The sequence below is a fragment of the Sus scrofa genome, chromosome 6 (genome assembly GCF_000003025.6).
Source record: "Sus scrofa isolate TJ Tabasco breed Duroc chromosome 6, Sscrofa11.1, whole genome shotgun sequence".
Lineage (NCBI taxonomy): Eukaryota > Metazoa > Chordata > Mammalia > Artiodactyla > Suidae > Sus > Sus scrofa.
In genome coordinates, this window is record NC_010448.4 from 67,374,195 (window position 1) to 67,396,460 (window position 22,266).

General features: G+C 52.1%; 1 protein-coding gene across 1 annotated transcript; it reads right to left on the reverse strand.

The window, feature by feature from the left end:
- NOL9 (nucleolar protein 9) lies at positions 1,018–22,248 on the reverse strand. The gene is made up of 12 exons (XM_003127541.5): positions 21,833–22,248; positions 20,150–20,369; positions 18,360–18,487; positions 15,427–15,562; positions 15,220–15,316; positions 14,059–14,156; positions 10,102–10,263; positions 8,866–9,163; positions 8,402–8,513; positions 5,938–6,115; positions 4,840–4,973; positions 1,018–4,263 (listed from the first exon to the last, which is right to left on the reverse strand). The coding sequence occupies exons 1-12, from the start codon at positions 22,202–22,204 to the stop codon at positions 4,114–4,116; spliced, it is 2,085 nt and encodes a 694-aa protein (XP_003127589.2). The 5' UTR covers positions 22,205–22,248; the 3' UTR covers positions 1,018–4,113.

Below are 22,266 nucleotides of genomic sequence, written 5' to 3' on the forward strand. Positions count from 1 at the left end.
CCTGGGCGGGTGACCGCCCTCCTTTCCTGGAATCAGCGCCACGGAGACCCTGGTCTCCGCAGTCCCACCAGCCTGTGGCAGTCCCCTGGCTGGACTCCTTGGCCAGGAGGAAGGCCTGAAAGTTTGGCGGCTTCTCCCTCCCTGCCCGGCAGACCTTCACAGACTGGAGACCAACCCAGTTCCAAAGTATTAGAGAAACCCCAGCCACAGTCCACCGAACGCCACGGCTCGGGGCCGGTCACCATGGCAACCCTTGGCTTCCCAGCCCAGCACATCGTCTGCCCTGCCGGCTCTGTGTGCTGACTCCCAAGACTGCTTACTCAGCTCCTGGGATCTCCAGATTGGACCTGCTGCCCCCCAGGTCCAAGTGCGGCTCCTCTCAGACGGCTCCCTCGCCCCGCGGGCTGCCCTCGCCCCATTCTTTTCCTGGCAAAGCCTTGGAAACCTTTAACTCAGCAGGGCCTCCATGGAGGCCTGACATCACGTGGCTTCTTCCCCCCGCTGCACAGATGGCCCCCATATTTATTTTAGCCACTGTTTGGGCTGGCTCGTCAGCCACGTCTCGGTCCCTCTGCCAGGCCCCACCCTCGGTGTGCAGGCCGAGGGGCTGAGCGCTCGCTCGGGGACAGGCAGTGACAGCACAGACCCCTGGCCTGCTGGCTCGCTTTCTGTTTGAACCCTCCTGGGAGCAAAATTATTTCTCCCCCTGACACACACGCAAAGAGAGTCCAGAAATGATTTCGTTTACATACTTGTGCCCAAACAAATACATTAATGTAAAATTCCCACTGCAGTTTATCCCACTCAATACTTAAAAAACGGAAAGAACAGTACAGGCCCTTTTTTCCAGACAGGTTTCCCGTCTTCCCCGCTGTGACATCCAGAGTTCACTACCCTCCTCCAATGGTTCTGCCATAATTTCTCTTAGGCACTGAAATGATTTCCTGGAATAAAATGATCTATTTATATCTGTAACAGAATTACACAATTAAATTCATATTCTCAAAAAATATTTAATGGTACAGAAGTTCACATGTTCGGTGGTTTGTTTGTTTTTTTTTTTTGGCAGAAGTTCACATGTTAAGTGAAAAGAGCTGGACAGGAAACCATACATACAGGAGGACACCAACCCTGTCAAACACCTGCAAACATGTGCATTTAAAAAAAATACCAGATGAGACAGCGCCGCAGCATCACAGTGATTACGTGGGAGGGATTTCAGGGTCACTTCCTGCATGGGTGCATCAGTCGCATGATTGGGGTTATGAAAAGCTCCTGGGAAGGGGATCTCACTGGAAGCCGCAGAGCCACCCGCCCAGGCCCTCAATGGCACCTGCAGCAGGAGGAGGAACAGCGTCCCCAAACCTGCCTTGGGGCAGCTGGGGAAGATGGTCAGCGATGCAAACATTTTGTTTCGGCTTCCACCCGACCTGACTGCGAGGGACACCATCGTGGACATGCCTTCCAGGATTCACAACCCAACCAGAGACAGGCCACATGCGAAGAGGCACCCCCCACGCCTGCCAGAGACATGCCTCATGCCCTTCTCAAGCAGGGTCCCCTAAGGAAGCGCTATTGCCCATCTTAAAGAAGGAAACAGGCTCCGATTAAATACCCCCCCCCCATTCTACTGCTTGCCAGTGGCCCAGCCAGGATTTGAACTCAGAGCGCTAACATCAAAGCCTGTTGTCATAGCCACACAGCCACATAGGAACCTAAGGGCAAAAACTGCCAGACAACTGAAATGTCCCATGTCACTTGGTCCTCACACCACCTGTCCGGCAGGGGTCCTGGTAGGGGCAATGGCTCCCTCGGCTTAGCCAGGGCCTCCTCAGCTGGCCACTCCAGATTTTAATTTCTCAAAAATCACAACGCAAAGCAGCCGAAGGGCCAGTTCAACCGCCCGGCCCCCTCCCTCAGGTCTTCTGTTCTACATGGAGGTCTCAGATACCCTGGCTCCTGCCCCCGGGCCTGACGGGGGACAGACGGGGACAAGGGAACCACCTCTGTTCCAAAAATAAGATCAGCCCTAGAACTGGAGACTCCTTCCATTTTCATGTCTGCCTGTTCTAGAAACAGATCTAGAGAATGAACTTCAAAGAAGCACAAAATCGGTCCCGTGTTCCAAGTCAACATAGAGCCCTTTCTCTTGAAAGAGCAGGTGCTGCTCTGAAAATCACACACAGACATGATTAAGACTGTTGGTTGAGATTAACTCTCACTACCCTCCTGAACCACCACCGGCTGTGGAAACGACAGGAGGCCCAGGCCATCGACACTGAGAGTAAAACGGGCAGACACCCAAGGTGGTTGCCCAGCCTGGCACACCCCAGGCTGACCCCAGAGCCTGACCCCAGCATCTCTGGCCAGCTGACCAATGGCTGACAGCTCCCTCTAGCGGCAACGCTTGTCTTCTCCACCGATGGAGACTAACGACAGGGAAGCTTAAAGGCCCGGGACACGGGACACAGGTAAGCCTGGGCTTAATGAAAATGCACGTGATCAGCCACCACTTTCATTCGTCCTGAGACATGCTGCTAAAGACCTACAGTGAGTTCTCTTGTAAAGACACAGGACCTGGGGAAGGAGGCAAAATGCTGATGGACTGTCAATATTCTCTGCGAGGTCACGACAGAGAAACATGTACAAGATAAACTGAGATATAAATAGATCTTAAATGGCCTCTAGGGTATCAAAACTAACCCTAGAGCGTCCACGAGGTGAGGAGAGGCCACCAGAGTACTTTAGACAAATATCAATAGTTTAAATGAACGTACATGTAAATGCACACATCCTAAGGGTCCTTCAGGTCCAGCTGAGATGCTGCCTCAGGAAGTCTCTCACCGGCCTAAACGCAGAAACGACACGATCTGACCGGGTTGTGCTGACTTTTACCAAAACCCCTTCTGACCTTGGAGGGCAAAGAATCCTGACCACCAGGGAGAAGATGAAGACAGGACATCCACTGTTCCCCATAGTCTCTGGGAGGACAGCACCATCACTGGCAGAGTTCATGTCCTGCCGCCAAAGCCAAGGGCACGGCCCCCCTTCCAGTCCTAAGTCTTCCAGACCGCCTGGTTTCCGGCTCTGCCCACCGTATGTTTTCAATCTCAGACCAGAAGTCAGTTAGGACAGATGTAGTTTTAAAGAGGCCCCAGGACAGGCTTCTTGGATTTGAGAGAATTTTTTTCAGCACAAGACCATCAGATAGATTTTTTAAAAAAGGCTCTTGAATCAACCTTTTCTCCATGGAAACTTGATTAAATTCAACAGGTGAAATGCAAGCAGAACCCTTGACCCGTGTGCATGGCATCAAATGAGCAGGGGTTGGGGGGGGAAGGGTGCCCACCTGGTGAGGCCCCAGTGGCTGCCACATCCCGTGATGCGGTCCACCTGCTGGCCAGCCTGCCTCCTTCCCGGTACGTTTCTGCAGTCCCAGTTTCCCCCATTTTTTTTTTTTTTTTTCTTGGTCTTTTTCGGGCCGCACCTGCAGCATATGGAAGTTCCCAGGCTAGGGGTCAGATCAGAGCTGTGGCTGCCGGCCTTCACCACGGCCATGACAACACCGGATCCTTAACCCATGGAGGCCAGGGACTGAACCTGCATCCTCTCAGTCACTGTATTGGGTTATTAACTCGCTGAGCCACAACGGGCACTTTTTTTTTTTTTGGCTGCATGTGCGGCATGTGGAAATTAGCAGGCCAGGGATTGAACCTGTGCCACAGCAGTGACAACACCGGATCCTTAACCACCAGGCCACCAGGGAACTCCTTCAGTTTTTCTATTCTTATCCAGATTCCAACAACCAGGTCCTCAAAAACCTTTTTGAGGAATCTACCATGTTCTTAAAACTGTTTTAAAACGGTGCTCAAACTTTTCCCTGCTGCTTTGTCCCTTTAGCGAGTAAAAGAGAAGGCTGGGGAATCTCCAGGTCACCTGGATTCAAAAAGAGGCTTTCACGTACTCTAAACACCCACGAGTTATGCAGGAAAGACTGGCCGCCGGTAAGAGCACCGTTTGGGCCACAGAACCCTGTGAGTCTGCTGCCGCCAGGCTGGAGGTGGAGTCCAGCTCCCGGGGGAAAAGTCCCTCGCCGCGGTGGGGGCATCACTGTCAGTGTGTGTTTCGATAGAGTTTAGGTTTGGGGTGCACTTTCTCTCTCTGTGTTTCCTTGATTTCTCTTGCTCCAATTTTCTCTGATGCTCCAGGAAGTTTAAAATTATAATCTGTTGTGACGTAAGGGATCGTCCCTTCGAGCCCACGCTGAAATACAAACACAGAGAAAATACGTGGAAACACATCAAATCTGGCCATGAAGAGCCTGCGGTTTCCTTATCCCCCCCCCGAAGGCAGCGTTAAAAGCCAGAGTCTGGGTGAAATCCTCCGGCTCCTCGGTCCCACCCACCACTCAACCCCACAAACACATCACATGGCACGAGAACGGGGGGTGGAGGTTCTCTCTCAAACCAGCAGGTGACGGGGGGACACTGGCTGCCTTCCCCGTCTGGGGTCACACAGATGCTCTTGGCCAACACGACCCTCTGTGACCTTCCCCCGGGCGCCCCTGAGGACGGTATTCAGGAAGGGCCACCCTGGGATGCCCCCTCTCCTCTCGCCCTTGACCCCCTGTTGCGATGACGGCTCTACCCCAGGGGCGCCTGACCGTGACTGCTGCCCATTCACAGCCCTGGACCTCGGAGGCCACGTGGACACCCGCACTGTGCCTGGCTTGCCTCCGAAATAACCCGCTCCTGGGACTCTGGCCCCGGCGTTGGGTCCGCACAGCCCACTGTGGGCACGGCCAGTGGGCTCGGGGGCGGCCCTGGGAGCCGGGCTCACCTGGCTCTTGAGGACACACTGCGGAATGGAAATGGCTCCGACCAGCAGACAGTTCACGAGCCTCAGCTGCTCCGGGGGCACAGGTGTGAGTATGTGGTAAAGCCTCTTCTCCATGTCAACCCCTCTGCAGATTCCTGGACGGCACACAACACGACATGCACACAGCCCACCCTGCTGGACGACGGCGAACCTCCCCGCCACCCACAACTGCAGAATGGCCTGGAAGGCAAGACTTTCAACTCCCAGAACTATACCCTGCTGCATACTGACCTCAGCGGGAAAGGGAGGCTTGGCGAAGGGGGCAGGGACCCACACCCGCTGGGCATGGCAGGACTGGGTCCAAGGCTGGACCCGTGTGAAGGGAAAAGCACCAGGGGGGCCCTGATCACGTGTGTGCCAGATCACCCCTGACGTGGGGAGTCCAGAGATGAGGCTTTCCCACGGGTCCAGGACAGAAGTGGGGTGAGTACAGTGAGAAGAGATGAGGTGGGGGACTCTGACATTCTGAAAACAGAAGGCACTAGGCCTGCGAGCGGGCTGAATGTGGTGACAAAGGCAAGGGGTGCCAGGAGGCCCCAGGGGCCTGGCCAAAGCACCAGAGTAAATCTTGAAAGGGCCACTGATGGTCTGGGAAACAGTGACAGTGCAGGGACGGGAGGAGGAGATCTGGGGAGGCCACTGGGGAGGAGGAGGCTGGACACCCACGACCTCAGTTTGGACCTAAGGCTCAGGTGCCGCCAAGCACACTGGCAACGGAGGCTCGGCACCCAACACGCCGCTGCACTGGAGAGATGCACGGAGGTGAGCCCGGAAGTGGCCTCTGAGCCCCCGCAGTGGGTACTGGCCTACAGAGAACGCGTCCAGCGAGGAGGCCGCGGCCAGGCCCAGAGGAACCCTACTTAGAGGAGCTGCCAGGAGAAGCAGAGCAAGGGCAGCTCGTCCTGCCCTCCAGCCCCCAAGGCCCACCGTACAGAAGGCAGAGAAGCTCTCTGATCCCTCTGGCCAAGTGACAGCTACAAGGTCAGGACCCAGCAGCCACAGCCCAAGAAGTGGATCACCTTCAGGATGTTTACAAAGGCACCTGTAACTCGGACTCACCAAACCCCAGACAATCACAGATGGGCGTCTGGGCCAGAAGGATGGGCCCGTGTGCATAACCCCTGACATCGTCCAGGATCTTGCAAAGGCCGACCCAGCTGGCGTTCACCGCGTATAGTATGTGGGTAGGAGCCACGTCGGCGTGAGTAACCCGCAGCGCGACGGCGTTGAAAGGGACCTGGAAAATAAGCTCACATCACCCTCTTTTCATTCGACTCAAAAGACGACTTTTCCCTTTTCCCTTTCTGGCCGCATCTGAGGCATGTGCAAGTTCCCAGGCCAGAGCTGGAACCCACGCCACAGCAGTGACCCGAGCTGCTGCAGGGACAACCCCGGATCCTTACCCTGCTGTGCCGCAGGGGAACTCCAATTTTAATTTTCACAAGATGACTATCTAAGGTTTTATCTGCCAAACTGCCTACCAAAAAGCATCTGGGAGTTCCCATTGTGGTGCAGCGGAAACAAATCTAACTAGGAACCATGAGGCTGCGGATTCGATCCCTGGCCTCGCTCAGTGGGTTAAGGATCCGGCGTTGCCATGAGCTGTGGTGTGGGTTGCAGACACGGCTTGGATCCTGCGTGGCTCTGGTGTAGGCCGGCAGCTACAGCTCCGATTAGACCCCCAGCCTGGGAACCTCCATATGCCACAGGAATGGCCCTGGAAATGGCAAAAAGACAAAAAGAAAAAGAAAAGAAAAATCGGAGTTCCTATCCTGATGCAGTAGAAATGAATCCGACCAAGAACCATGAGGTTGCAGGTTTGATCCCTGGCCTCGCTCAATGGAATGAGGATCTGGCATTCCCGTGAGCTCTGGTGTAGGTGGGCTCGGATCCGGCATGGCTGTGGCTGTGGTGCAGGTCGGCAGCTGCAGCTCTGATTCAATCCCTAGCCTGGGAACTTCCATATGCCGTGAGTGCGGCCCTAAAAGGCCAAAAAAAAAGAGCACCATGCACCCAGCCAACCCCATCAGGGCTGGATGAGCCCCGCCTGGGGCTCCTGGCCCAGCCCAAACTTTTACTGTGGCCCCTGGGCAAGCTAACTCAGTGCCCTTGGCCTCGGTTCCACCATCAGTGAAACAAGGATAATAACAGGGCCTCGGTGAGCGAAGGGTCAGCACAGGCTTAGGAGATAGCATAGCGCAGAGGAAGTGTTTAGGAGATGTGGCCTGTTTCTCTCTTCTATTCCTGCATCATCTAGAATCCTACTCTTATATAGTTTCTGCCCAAAATATTTTTTTTTTAATGGCCGCACCTGCAGCATATGGAAGTTCCTGGGCCAGGGGTTGAATCTGAGCCACCCACAGTGACCTGAGCTGCTGCAGTACAATACCTAACCCACTGTGCCACAGTGGGAACTCCCCAAAGTAATTCATAAGAGTTTGGGATCCAAGATGTAAATACTTTACTGCTAGAATCTACTTTTTTGTTTTTAGCTGCCCCAAAGCTCAGGGAATTCCTGGGCTAGGGATCAGATCCAAGCTGCAGTTGTGACCTAGGCCGCAGATGGGGCAACACTAGATCCTTAACCCACTGTACTGAGCTGGGGATCAAACCTGCATCCTAGCGCTGAGAGATGCCACCTGATCTCCCTGCACCACAGCAGGAACTCCTCCTTTGGAGAGGGGGAGCCTGGGGCATGAGGAAGTTCCTGGGCCAGGGACTGAACCCACACAGAAATGGCAGTAATGCCAGATCCTTAACCTGCTGTGCCATATGGGAACTCCTTAGAATCTACTTTCACGATAACATGAAACTCTTTAAGAGTGAGCTCTGGGTACCAAGCCCTGCTGGGGACGCCGGGCCACTCTGTGAGGTCTGGTCCTGTTTGCAAATGACAGCCCAAGTTGCCCTCAGCTCAAGCGCTGGAGCTGGGCTGCCTGGGTGTAATCCTGGTGCCACTTCCAGCATTCGGCAGAACATTAACCAGGATGGCAAGAGTCACGGCCAGCGCAGCAGTGAAGGTCACAACTCTGGAGCTGGGCTGCCTGGGTCTGGGGCCAGCACTGCCACACATGCTGGATCACTCAGCCTCCCGTCTATCAAATGGGGACAGTCACCAAATAAATGCCACAGAGCTGCTCTGAGAAGAAAACGAGTGACGTGCTATAAAGTGGTTAGACGTGCACTTGGGGAGTTCCCACTGTGGCTCAGCGGTAATGAACGCAATCCACGAGGATGTGGGTTTGATCCCTAGCCTTGCCTAGTGGGTTAAGGATCTAGAGTGCTGGATCCACAGTGTTGCTGTGAGCTAAGGTGAAGGTTGCAGACGCGGCTCGGATTCCATGTTGCTGTGGCTGTGGCGAAGGCTGGATGCTGCAGCTCTGATTCAACCCCTAGCCTGGGAACCTCCATGTGCTGCAGGTGCAGCCCTCAAAGAGAAAAAAGGCATGCCCTCGGCGGGCAGAAAGGTGTTATGTGTTCATTAAGTAAAGAAAGTAAAGCGGTCCCCCCACAGTTGAGTTACCTGATAGGGTGTCAGGCCATGTAAGGGACAAAGTGGTTTGGGCACCGGGGGCTGCAGCTGGCCCAGGTAACCGAGCACGGCCAAGTCACGAAGAATCTTGTTATGGGATTCCCTGCAAAGCCAACGGGAGCGAGGTCAGCAGAGCTCTGAGCTCACGGGCCCACCTCCCACTCGAGGCAGGATACACCTGTCCACACGGCCCCACACGTGCAGACCCGCCTTTCTGCAAACCCATAGGAAATCCCTGGAGTCAAAGCCCCCGGCAACCAGACCCCAAGGCCGGTTCTGGGTCTTCCCCCTGGGGAGGTGACCCAGTGGAAACAAGGGACCTCCTTCACACACAGGAGCCGGGGCAGAGATCTGAAAGCCTCAGAGGACGTCTTCCTGCGGAGGAAGTGAGGGGGACAGACGACTCGTTCAGCTGAAGGACACCTGCTTCTGCGGCTGGGCTGTGGCTGCCTTACCTATTTCTTTCGGTTTTTCTAGACACAAACTCTGACTTAACGGACATCAGCTTGTATCCGGGAAACACAAGCGGGCTCTCTTTTTCTTCATCAGCAAATTCCAAATGCTCAGCAAACTCTGCCAGATGGAAACCCCTGTTTCTGACTTTGGATTTGCTTTTTGTGTACAAGCCGTCCATGTCGTCCACGTAGTCAGGGGTGAGGTTCGGCATGTATTTACTCCGGCTGGAACTGAACTGAACGACGTGGCTCGGGGACAACAGTCGGATCAGGTCCACGAGCAGCAAGAGACCTTTGTCTGCGAGGAACGAGATGACAGCAGCGCAGTCAGGGCACAAAACAATGACACACCCCTACGAGAAGCTGCAACTCTGCTTCCAAGACTCAGATGAGAAGAATCTCAGTATTTTCACACGCCTACATATAAAACAGATAAAAGACAAGGTCCCACTCTACAGCACAGGGAACTGTGCTCAATGTCTTTCTTGGGGGGTGGGCACACCTGCGGCACATGGACGTTCCCAGGCCAGGGGTGGAATTGGAGCTGGAGCTGCCGGCCTACACCACAGCCACAGCCACACCAGATCCTTAACCCACTGAGCAAGGCCAGGGGTCAAACCCACATCCATGTGGATACTAGTCAGGTCTGTTTCCACTGAGCCACAACGGGAACTCCTCAGTATCTTGTAAGAAGTGTTCCCTGGTAGATCCAGTTTTGTCACTGCGTGGCTCAGGTGGCTGCTGTGGCTCGGGTTCAATCCCCGGACTGAAACATGCACAGGCCACAAGTGCGGGGGGAATCTTGTAATAAACGACAGTGGAAAAGAACATGAAAGTGAATATACGGTGGGTTAAGGATCTGGTGTTGCCACAAGCTGTGGTGTAGGTCGCAGACACAGCTCAGATTCTGCAGGGCTGTAGCTGTGGTATAGGCCAGCGGCTACAACTCTGACTCAGCCCCTAGCCTGGGAACCTCCATGTGCTGTGGGAGTGCGGCCATAAAAGCAAAAACAAAAAAACAAAACAAAACAAAAACCCTGAATATATATGTATAACTGAATCATACAGCAAAACCTAGCAGGAGCATTATAAACCAACTCTATTTCAATAAGAAAAAAAAAAGGAATCTTCTAAAACCCAGGCTTCCGCACTAATCATTAACGCCTGAAAGTCAGGCTGATTCCCACTGGCTGTCCCTGTAGGATGCGCACACCCCCCCCCCCACCCCCGCCTTACCTGCCACCCAGCCCATCGTGTTGACGATAAGCGGGGCCTCTCTCTTGTAGGAGCTGAACACATACTTGATTATCTCAATATAGTTCTCAAAGTTGTCTTTACAAGAAGTCTTCCCGTAATACACCATCTTCTGTGGCGTCCTCTGGTGAGTGAAAGGTGGGCCTGAGGAGATGAAGGTGAGACCCATCAATCCACAAGTATTTATTCATGTATTTATGCTTCTGTCTTTTATTTCAGGGGCCATACCTACCGCATACGGAGGTTCCCGGGCTAGGATTTGAATCGGAGCTGCAGCTGCCGGCCGACACCACAGCCACAGCAACGCAGGATCCGAGCCATTTCTGTGACCCGCAGCACAGCTCACGGCAACACCAGATCCTTAACCCACTGGGCAGGGCCAGGGATCAAACCCACATCCTCATGGATACTAGTCGGGTTCATTTCCACTGAGCCACAATGGGAACTTCAATCCATGAGTACTTAAAAGGTGGCAAGGGTTTGCTTCAGCCACTGTCCCTGACAAAGCTCCTCAGGAAATCTGGGACCACCCTACACTAGGAATAGCTGTGCTCTCACTTTCACAAATCTAAGCTCCCAACTTGTACAAAGACGCACTCACGTTTACCGACAGAGTTGACCCCAATTATGTGCCAATGTGGCCATGCACTCAACAAACACTTCCTGATAGTTAGGGCATCTTCCTAGACACTTAGGCTATGTCTGTAAGCAGAACAAATACCCCTGTCCTTGTAGGGCTCACAGGCTAATGAAAGAGCGATCACAGCAGCAGCAGTTGCTCGCTGGAATAGAGCACTTACTGTGACCCAAGAATGCGACATACAGTCTCTAGGTTTCAGAAACACCCTATAAGCAGGTAGCATTACTTTCCCCATTTTTACAGACACAGATAGTAGCCATCAGCTGGGCTTGAACCCAGGGGGTCCAGCTCCAGAGCTGATGTTTCCCAAGCCACTTCCTGTCCCCGCTGGCTGGGGCCGGGGTCGGCACCCGCGGCAGAAAGGTAACCAGGACGAGGGTACAAGGCTGTCGGCAGGGCAAGAGCCTTGGTGGGTTTGGCTGGCACGAGGCCACCTGGGCTGGGGCTGGCTCCCCTCAAGGCTGGGGCCGGTGTTCCAGGCAGCCCACAACTGAGAGTGGCTTTTATTGTGGAGGGACAGAACCAACACAAAAGGAATGAGCAGATACACCTAGAATCACTGTTAACCACAGTTCTTACGATCAGAGACGGAACTTATCAGCATGGAAAGAGAAGGTTGGAGTTCCCGTCGTGGCACAGCGGAAACGAATCTGACTAGAAACCATGAGGTTGCGGGTTAATTCTGGCCTCGCTCAGTGGGTTAAGGAGCCGGTGTTGCCCTGAGCTGTGATGTAGGTCACAGACGCAGCACAGATCCAGTGTTGCTGTGGCTGTGGTGTAGGCTGGCAGCTGCAGCTCCGACTCCACCCCTAGCCTGGGAACCTCCATATCCCTTGGGTATGGCCCTAAAAAGCAAAAAAAAAAAAAAAAAAAAGAGGTTAACTCAGTGACCCCCCGGGGTGCCAGATTAGAATCAGAATGATCAGTGCAAACTCATGGTTCTGAAAAAAACAGCAAGACATAGGAGTTCCCTGAATAGTGCAGTGGGTTAAGTATCTGGCATTGCTACAGCTGTGGTACAGGTCACAGCTCTGGCTCAGACTGGATCCCTGGCCTGGAACTTCCATATGAATAGACTTGAATAGACATTTCTCCAAAGAAGACACACGGATGGCCAACAAGCACATGAAAAAATGCTCACCATCCCTGATTATTAGGGAAATGCAAATCAAAACTACTATGAGGTACCACCTCACACCAGTCAGAATGGCCCTCATTAACACGTCTACAAATAACAAATGCTGGAGGGGATGTGGAGAAAGGGAACCCTCCTGCACTGTTGGTGGGAATATAAATTGGTACAACCACTATGGAAAACGGTATGGAGGTACCTCGGAAAACTAAACACAGAACGACCATAGGACCCAGCAAATCCCACTCCTGGGCATCTATCCAGACAAAACATTCCTTGAAAAAACACACATGCATCTGTATGTTCACTGCAACACTATTCACAATAGCCAAGACACGGAAACAACCTAAATGTCCATCGACAGATGAACGGATTAAGATGTGGTATGTGGAGTTCCCATCGTGGCGCAGTGGTTAACGAATCCGACTAGGAACCATGAGGTTGCGGGTTCGGTCCCTGCCCTTGCTCAGTGGGTTAACGATCCGGCGTTGCCGGGAGCTGTGGTGTAGGTTGCAGACGCGGCTCGAATCCCACGTTGCTGTGGCTCTGGCGTAGGCTGGTGGCTACAGCTCCGATTCAACCCCTAGCTTGGGAGCCTCCATATGCCGTGGGAGCGGCCCAAGAAATAGCAACAACAACAACAACAAAAGACAAAAAAAAAAAAAAAGAAAAAGAAAAAAGAAATGATAGGAGATCTAAAAATTGGGACCACATCCTGTGTGGATGGACAGGAAGACTACTCAATCTAGAGACTCAACACAAGCCCTATCAAAATCCCGAGTCTTTTCCCCAGAAATGGAAAAGCCTATTCAGATTCATATGGAATTGCAGAGTCTGGAAGCCAAGACAATCCTGGAAAAAAAACAAAGTCACAGAACTCACATTTCCCAACTCTGAAAAGATACAATAGTGGGAGTTCCCGTCATGACCCAACGGAAACGAATCCCACTAGTATCCATGAGGTCACGGGTTCGATCCCTGGCCTTGCTCAATGGGTTAAGGATCCGGCATTGCCATGAGCTGTGGTGTAGGTCGCAGACATAGCTCAGATTCTGCATGGCTGTGGCTGTGGTGTAGGGCGGCAGCTGCAGCTCCGACTCCACCCCTAGCCTGGGAACTTCCATATGCCTCGGGTGCGGCCCTAAAAAGTAAAAATAAATACATAAATAAATAAATGAGGTGGCCAGAATAGGGAACTGGCCTGGGAATTTCCACGTGCCAGACACAGGTGCCCCCACCTCCCCAGAAAGCATGGAATTCTGATTTGGATTCTGAACCATTAAAAGAACGTTAGTAGGATAATTGGTGAATTCTAAATAAAATCTATAGATTAGTTAACGGTATCATATCAATGTCAATTTCTTGGTTTAGATCACTGTGCATGGTTATATAAGATGCTTAATTATTAGGTAAAAAGTATGTTCCTAATTTATACTTAAAAATGAATGAGGGGGAGTTCCCGTCGTGGCTCAGTGGTTAACGAATCCGGCTAGGAACCATGAGGTTGTGGGTTCGATCCCTGGCCTTGCTCAGTGGGTTAAAGGATCCGGCGTTGATGTGAGCTGTGGTGTAGGTTGCAGACGCAGCTCGGATCTGGCGTTGCTGTAGCTCTGGCGTAGGCCGGTGGCTACAGCTCCAATTTGACCCCTAGCCTGGGAACCTCCACATGCCGCAGGAGCGGCCCAAGAAATGGCAAAAAGACAAAAAAAAAAAAAAAAAAGGATGAGGTGTTCCCATCATGGCTTAGTGGAAGCTATTCTGACCAGTATCCATGAGGACGCAGGTTCAATCCCTGGCCTCACTCAGTGAGTTAAGATCTGGCGTTGCCGTGAGCTGTGGTGTAGGCCGGCGGCTACAGCTCTGATTCAACCCCTAGCCTGAGAACCTCCATATGCCACAGGTATGGCCCTAAAAAGAAAAAGTAAATAAATAAATAATTTAAAAAAAAAATAATAATAATATGGAGCCATAGAAAAGTACCACTGGGTTTTGCTTTTTGTTTTTTGTGGGTTAGAGGAATAGTTATGGGCAGACCATGAATTTGCTGGGGGGGGGGAATGATCATTTTTCCATATTTTATACTTTTCTTGAGCTTTCTGTAAACATCATTACTTCTGCATTTTACAAAAGCAAGACATTTAAGAAACATACAATAAACGATACATACCTAGAACTGGTTCTGTAATATTAAGTAAGGAAACACAACCTGGAGGAGTAAATTCCGTCTGTCCCAGATCACATTCCAAATAGTCAATGCAGGGTATGCTGACAATGGAAAAGAAAGAAAATCTTAGGCAGTTTTACTGTGTCCAGAGGAGAAATAAGATCATAAAGATTTTACGTGATACACAGGCTTAATCTGCCCTAGGTGGCCTCTGGCGGGATGTTGCCAAAATGACAACCAACCTAAAAAGAACAGTGAAGAGAACATGGGATGCAGGTTTGGCCATGGTGCCCACTTATATGGATACAAGTTTCTCTTTCCTAAAATTTTATCTTTTTTAAAAATTTTTATGTATTTACTTTTGCTTTTTAGGGCTGCACCTGTGGCACATGGAGCTTCCCAGGCTAGGCGTCGAATCGGAGTTACAGCTGCCGGTCTACACCACAGCCACAACCACACCGGATCTGAGCCACATCTGCGACAGGCACTGTAGCTTGTGGCAGTGCCGGATCCTTAACCCACTGAGTGAGGTCAGGGATCGAACCCACGCCCTCACAGTTACAGCCAGATTTGTTTCCACTGAGCCACAAAAAGAACTCCAAATTTTATCTTTACTTATTTTTCTATTTTGGCTGGGACCTTGGTGTGCAGAAGCTTCCAGGCCAAGGACTGAACCCATGCCACAGCAGTGACAAGTCAGGTCCTTAACCCACTGAGCCACCAGGGAACCCCTAAAATTTTATCTTTGTTTTCTCTGCAGCTCCCATTCGACCCCAGCCTGGGAACTCCCACATGCTACAGCCACGGCTGTTAAAAAAAAAAAAAAGAAAAAGAAAAAGAAAAAGGGAGTTCCCGTCGTGGCGCAGTGGTTGACGGGTCCAACTGGGAACCATGAGGTTGCAGGTTCGGTCCCTGCCCTTGCTCGGTGGGTTGACGATCCGGCGTTGCCCTGAGTTGTGCAGACGCGGCTCAGATCCTGCATTGCTGTGGCTCTGGCGTAGGCCAGTGGCTACAGCTCCGATTGGACCCCTAGTCTGGGGACCTCCATATGCCGTGGGAGCGGCCCAAGAAACAGCAAAAATAAAGACCCCAAAACCCCCAAAAAACCGACTTCCTACCAAAAAATTTAGCAATGCGTCAAAACAGAATTAAAAACACTCTTACCTATTTAACAACTGGTTCATCAGGTATCTAATAAACGTTGACTTCCCCACGTCCTGCGAGCCACAAACCAGGATTACAGGGCAGCCGTCTACCTCTTCTGGAGATGAAACAGACAACGAGCCTGAGGACGAGCCTTTTCCCATCGCAAACCGGAATCCTCTGAGGCTCCGGGGAATAAACACCGACCCACCCGTGTCTGCCACTCACCGCAGGAAACGCTGACTAACTCTTCCATGACCGAAAAGGCGCTCTCAGTCAAACGAAGGCCGGTTTTTTTCTTCTCTCTTCTGATCCCCACAGACCTCAAGGTGAAATACTCCAGGTTAATCTGGAAAGGCGGGACCTGAAAGGAACAAGCCCGGTCAAGGAGAGGCGAGACCCGACGCTCGCCGCCCTGCAGTTCCAAAGGAGTGAGCCTCGCAAGCTGTGAGCTGGGCAAGGTCCACGTGATCCCGCCCTCTCTCTCCCCCCACACCCGACCCCTCCGTAAGCCTTGCCAACTGCCTTCCTAAGGTCGTCCACGTCTCTGTTTTCAGAGCTGACGCTCACTTCCAAGCGGCCATCGCCTCTGCAGGAGACGCCAGGGAAAATGCAAAAGTAACAGTGACGGTCGAAAGAGAAATTCACCCGCAGACCCAGCTGTAGATCAGGCTGGTGGTTTGCAGCAGAGTCAGGACCATCTCCAAAAACATCGAGCAAAAAGACCAAAAGCTGGAAGGATGTGGAAGACAGAGCCACGAAGGCCAAAGGTGTTCCGGCAGAGGCACCAGGAAACCACAGGACCGCCCCCCGCCCCAGGCAGGAAGAGCGGGACCCCAGCAGGAGCCAGAGGCAGCAGGGGCGGCGGGGAGGGTACCAGGGGGAGACCCAGCCGAGACCACATCCTCAGGAGATCCATCAGCCCTGAGGATAAAGACACCATCGAAGGAGCGAGACTCTGCCTGGCGTGAGGATTCCTAGCAGCAGCTCCATTCTAGAAAATAGTGGGCCAAGTCCTTCAAGGTTCTGAGGAAAACTCCTTTTTCAACTTACAGTTCTACACTCTGCTCTGCTACCAATCACGGAGGATAAATAAGAACAGCTTATAATAATAATTATAATAAATTTAAAAAAAAAAAGAGTTCCCGTTGTGGCGCAGCAGAAACGAATCCAACTAGGAACCATGAGGTTGTGGGTTTGATCCCTGTCCTTGCTCAGTGGGTTAAGGATCTGGTGTTGCTGTGAGCTGTGGGGTCCGTCGCAGATGCAGCTCGGATCCCGTGTTGCTGTGGCTGTGCCGTAGGCCGGCAGCTGTAGCTCCGATTAGACCCTAGCCTGGGAACCTCCATATGCCCTAAAAAGCAAAAAGAACAGCTTATAAAAAGAGATAATCTGAAGTTCACTCTCCGCTGTATGTGAGAACACCACTCCGGATGTATTCACACCTGGAGAAAGTTACCCAAGAAAGATCATAAACAGTGGTGGCTCAGGAGGTCACGGGGCGGGGGGGCTGGAAATAAATGAAAAAAAAAAAAAAAAAAAAAAAAGATGTGTTTGACGCTGGCATTTGGAACATTCACTTGGTAAGGCGGGGTTTCCATTTCCTTCTCCGCGCCCCGACCAAGCCTCTGGATTACATTCCCATAACCACAGTGGCCCATTCTTCATCCTGCCCATTCCAGACCTTCTCCTTTCAAACCTCTGCCCCCACTACCTAGGCCCCGCCCAGGGATCACCCTGAGCCATTTCACAGAGTAACAGCAAACTGTCAGTTTGAGGAGAGAGCTTCTCCTTGCCCTGGGCCCTGTCCTGGGCACTTCCTCCGGCCACTGTGAATGACCTGCCTTTGCTCCTAAGCCCAACCCCTCCCCACCGGCAGCAGAACCTCTCCCTGGAGGCCTTCCAGGCGCCCCATCTCTACTGTGCCATCAGCGTATGCTCTCCTGTCAACCTCCGCCACCCACTCCGTGCAGGCCCGAGGTTTCCCATCCATCCTGACAAAAACCTAAACTCTCTAGCTCACACCTACTCCTCCAACCACTGTTCATTTCTTTCTTCTTCCTTCCCTTCACAGCTAAACTCTCTAAAAGCAAAACCCCTTTGGACTAAACCTCCGAGTTCCTCTCTTTCCCAGCTCCTGACCCTCCAACATTCGGGCTGCCCCTCAGCAACCCAAGCACAGCCCTCCTGTCCACACTGGCCCTGCACCCAGCCTCCCTTCTCTGGCCTCCTCTCACTGTCCGCAGCTCTGGGTGCTTCCCGTACTTCCCAGGCCCTGACGGCACCCGCCTGCTCCCCACCAGGGTTCACCTGAGCACCCCTTCTCAGCCTTGGCTGTTCCCTTGCCTAGATCGCTGGGGCCTGCCTCCGGCTCAGACCCTGGCCCTTCTCATTTCTATCCATAGCAAGTCCTCGGTGCTTCTACCCCATCTCGTGGGCTCTGGAACTGTCTTCTGCTGAGAGCTCCCAAATTTACACTCCCAGCCTCTTTTCTCCAAACTCGACTCACATGTCCCAACTGCCCACTGACACCTGCAGCAGAATGGCTAAGAGGCATCTGAAAGCTAACAGACACCCATCTCCTCCGGCAGCGCCCCTAGCGCCTCGCACCACAGTGGTGCGGCCAGAAAGCCTGGTGTTGGTCCTTGAACCGTCCTCACACCTCACACCCAGTGTCTCTGACGTTCCTAGAGACTAGACACAATCGACTGGCTCAAGGGCGACAGTCACAGAAGCAGGCTTGACTTCAGGCTGTTTTTTGCCCAACAATATGGGCAGAAAAATTTGGAGACGCGGAAAGAGATGAGAGGACGTGTACGTACGATGAAATCACTCATTTAGAGTTCGGAGAAAATGTATACTGCCTGAACTTCGTAAATCAAGATATAAAGACAATCGCCTGAGAAAATGCCAAAAGGCTCGGAACCAACGACAACAGAGAGTGATGGCCTTCTCTGGGGAATGAAACTAAGGCGGCAGCAGAGGCAATGATCACGATACCTCCTTCTACGCTGCTTCTTACTGTACACACGAATTACACTCAGGGCAACTTACAGCACAGTATCACAGACAGACTGATCTTCCCAGGGAGCATCCTACACGGGCCTCTGACTGTTTGGGTGAAAGTAATTAGCAAAACTCTGAATGAAAACTGGTTCTACCTCTTGTACGAAAACGTAAGATAAACCTGGATGGCTGGTTATGAAGTTCACGGTGGAGGTTTTCAGGTGTTCTAGCATCATAACGGAACACAGAGGAGAGAAATTCTTCATCAACCAGCGTCTGTCATCTGTAAAGAGAAATACAAGCTGCTTTAGAAACAGAACTCCGCAGAGCTCCTGTCGTGGTGCAGCGGTTAACGAATCTGACGAGGAACCTTGAGGTTGCGGGTTCGATCCCTGGCTTCGCACAGTGGGTGAAGGATCCGGGGTTGACGTGAGCTGTGGTGTAGATCGAAGATGCAGCTCGGATCTGGCGTGGCTGTGGCTGTGGCTGTAGCTCTGATTAGACACCTAGCCGGGGAACCTCCATATGCCATGGGAGCAGCCCTAGAAAAGTAAAAAAGACCAAAAAAAAAAAAAACAAAAAACCATAACAACGAAAAAAAACAGAACTCCATTAAGCTCTATGCCATTTAGGACTTCCCTCCCTTCTGCTAAATTCAAACTTTTTGAGAAAAGGAACTATGTTTGAGAGCCTTTCTCGGGGGCCATACTGCGTAACAGGAAAACACATGGGTAGAGAAGTCACCCCAGGTTTGCCACATAAAAGCCTGTGGCATCAGGCAACTTTCCTCATCTGTAAAATGGTGAAAACAATAGTTTCTCCACTGTAAATCAACTCTAACAGAAAAAATAAACATCATAAAAGAAAAACAAAAAACAATAGTTTCTCTCTCAGGACCCTGGCGAGGGTTTAAATAAATACAGGAAAGAATACAAAGCCTAGGTCACAGTAAACATATAAAAATTATGAGCTTTAAAAAAAAAAGAAGGGAGTTCCCGTCGTGGCGCAGTGGTTAACGAATCCGACTAGGAACCATGAGGTTGCGGGTTCAGTCCCTGCCCTTGCTCAGTGGGTTAACGATCCGGCGTTGCTGTGAGCTGTGGTGTAGGTTGCAGACGCGGCTCGGATCCTGCGTTGCTGTGGCTCTGGCGTAGGCCGGTGGCTACAGCTCCGATTCAACCCCTAGCCTGGGAACCTCCATATGCCTCGGGAGCGGCCCAAGAAATAGCAACAACAGCAACAACAACAACAACAACAAAAAGACAAAAGACAAAAAAATAAAAAAAATAGGAGTTCCCGTCGTGGCGCAGTGGTTAACGAATCCGACTAGGAACCATGAGGTTGCGGGTTCGGTCCCTGCCCTTGCTCAGTGGGTTAAGGATCCAGCGTTGCCATGAGCTGTGGTGTAGGTTGCAGACGCGGCTCGGATCCCGCGTTGCTGTGGCTCTGGCGTAGGTCAGTGGCTACAGCTCCGATTCAACCCCTAGCCTGGGAACCTCCATATGCCGTGGAAGCGGCCCAAGAAATAGCAACAACAACAACAACAACAACAACAAAAAAAAGACAAAAAAAAAATAAAAAATAAAAAAATTAAAAAAATTAAAAAAAAATAAAAAATAAAAATTATGAGCTTTAGAAGTTTCCATCATGGCTCAGGGGTTAGCAAGACCAGCTAGCATCCATGAGGACGCAGGTTCAATCGCTGCCCTTGCTCAGCGGGTTAAGGATCCAGCATTGCCAGGAGCTGTGGTGTAGATCACAGACGTGGCCCAGATCCCACACTGCTGTGGCTGTGGCCTAGGGTGGCGGCTACAGCTCCCACTGGATCCCTAGCCTGGGAACCTCCACATGCCACAGGTGGGGCCCTAAAAAGGACAAAAAGACATAAATTATTAGCTTTATTATATGGTACATCCTCAGAAAATCACTCAGTTCTTTTCATTACCTCGGTTCAGATGCGACTTGAGCAAAGTCCGGGCTTCCCTTTTCATCTCCTTCTTGCTTTTCTCAGACACTGAGTAGTGAACTGCGGTGACAGTCAGGCGAGCGTGCGTATAGGTGGAGTACACGTCCTGAGCGGGCTGGCCTTGGCTGATGTTAAAACCGAGCACCTGCACTTGACCGTAGAGGCAGGTCACACGACAGATCCCGCTAAAGATGAAGCTCTAGATGGAAAGAAAAAAGAAAGGGAGAAAGAAAGTTACAGAGTCTGTTACTAACAACTAAAAACTTCAAAGTTCTTAACTGGCTGTGCAGACATCAAAAGGCGGCTGATTTCTAGTAACAGAGTACCTTGTAGGTGACTATCTAGTATTCCCCCCCCACCTGCTGTACAGCATGGGGATCAAGTTATTTTTACATGTGTACATTTCCCCCCCACCCTTTGTTCTGTTGCAATATGAGTATCTAGACGTAGTATTTTTAACTAATAGTATCACTATCTTTTTTTTCTTTTTAGGGCCACATCTGGGGCATATGGAGGTTCCCAGACTTGGGGTCAAATTGGAGCTGCAGCTGCCGGCTTACACCACAGCTGCAGTAATGCCCGATCCAAGCCGAATCTGCAACCTAAGCTGCAGCTTACTGGCAACACTGGATCCTTAATCCACTGAGAGAGGCCAGGGATGGAACCCACATCCTCAGGGACACTATGTCCAGTTAAGAGCCACAATGGAACTCCAACTAACAGAGTATTTTAACTAATTAACATTTTAAACCTATGATCATATCCTACAGCAGCTATAGGGACAGAGAGTCTGTTTTTTTTTTTTTTTGTTTTTCTTTTTAGGGCTGTACCCAAGGCACGTGGAAGTTCCCAAGCTAGGGGTCAAATCTAAGCTGCAGCTGCTGGGCTACCCACAGCCACAGCAATGAAGGACCCTAGCCAAGACTGTCACTTACACCTCAGCTCACGGCAGTGCTGGATCCTTAACCCACTGAGCAAACACAGGGATCAAACCTGTTCTCATGATACTAGTTAGATTCGTTACCGCTGAGCCACAATAGGAACTCCGGGACAGGCTGGTGAACACTGACCCAAGGGGGTCTCCCAAACTCAGCTCTGCTGTTCTCACGGCTCTCTGTCCTCACAAAGGCCCAGGCCTGCAGAGCCTCTGCCTTTCTTAGGGTTTTACTTCCCTCCTGCATAGAGGGGGACTGCCTAGACCAAGGTCCAGGTGAAGAGCAGGGGCCCTGCCATGAGGCTGCCAGAATGTGACTGTTGGCTCTGCCTCCACGTATACTTTTTGCCAAGTTACCTAAGCTATACTCTTCCTCTCTGTAAACATTCCTAGTGGTAATGACTCCATAGAGAGCTGGTAGTGTTAACGGAGTTCATATGCCCAAAACACTCAGAACACTTAAGGGCCCGGCATACCAAAGCACCCAGTAAATGCGGTCTATTCTTATAATTATTATTCTATTTTAAGTCCCTCCAGCTCCGCAGACCTAGAATTAGGGAGGTCCTTGTTACCCTCGGTTCAGCACCACCGCCCGAGGAATGCGCCCGTCTTACAGCCGGAGAACCCGCAGAAGGATACTGTCTCTCCCAGTCGGCAGCTGCCAGTCAGCAGCTCCCGGGGCTCCCCTCCACCCGCTCTGCCCGCCCGGCTCCCTCGGCGCGACCCACCTGCCCAAGCGGCAGCAGCACCAACGCACGGCCCGGGCCGGCCGGCCGCACTGGCGGGATGGAGAGGATGGCGGAACAACTTGTGGTCAGGTCCGCGGCCACGTCTGGGCTGGGGTCCGGCCTGGGGACCGCGGTCTTGGGCCTCCGGGGCGCCGCCGCGCGCGACACCAGGCAGCCGCCCTCCCGCCAGTCCACGCCGGCCGCCTGGGCATGCAGCAGCCGCCGCCGAAGCCGCCTTCGGCCGCACCAACGCAAAGTCCTGAGCCGCCGGCGGGGCCGGTGGCCGAGAATGAGTTGGGACCGGGCCTTGCGGGCCCGCAGCCACGTGGAGCGGGAGGAACCCCGCTTGAGCACCAGCACTGAGTCCGCCATGCTGGTCCCCGGCGCCTCTCTCTGGCGAATCTCGCGAGAGAGCCCGTCGCTCCGCCCCGCGG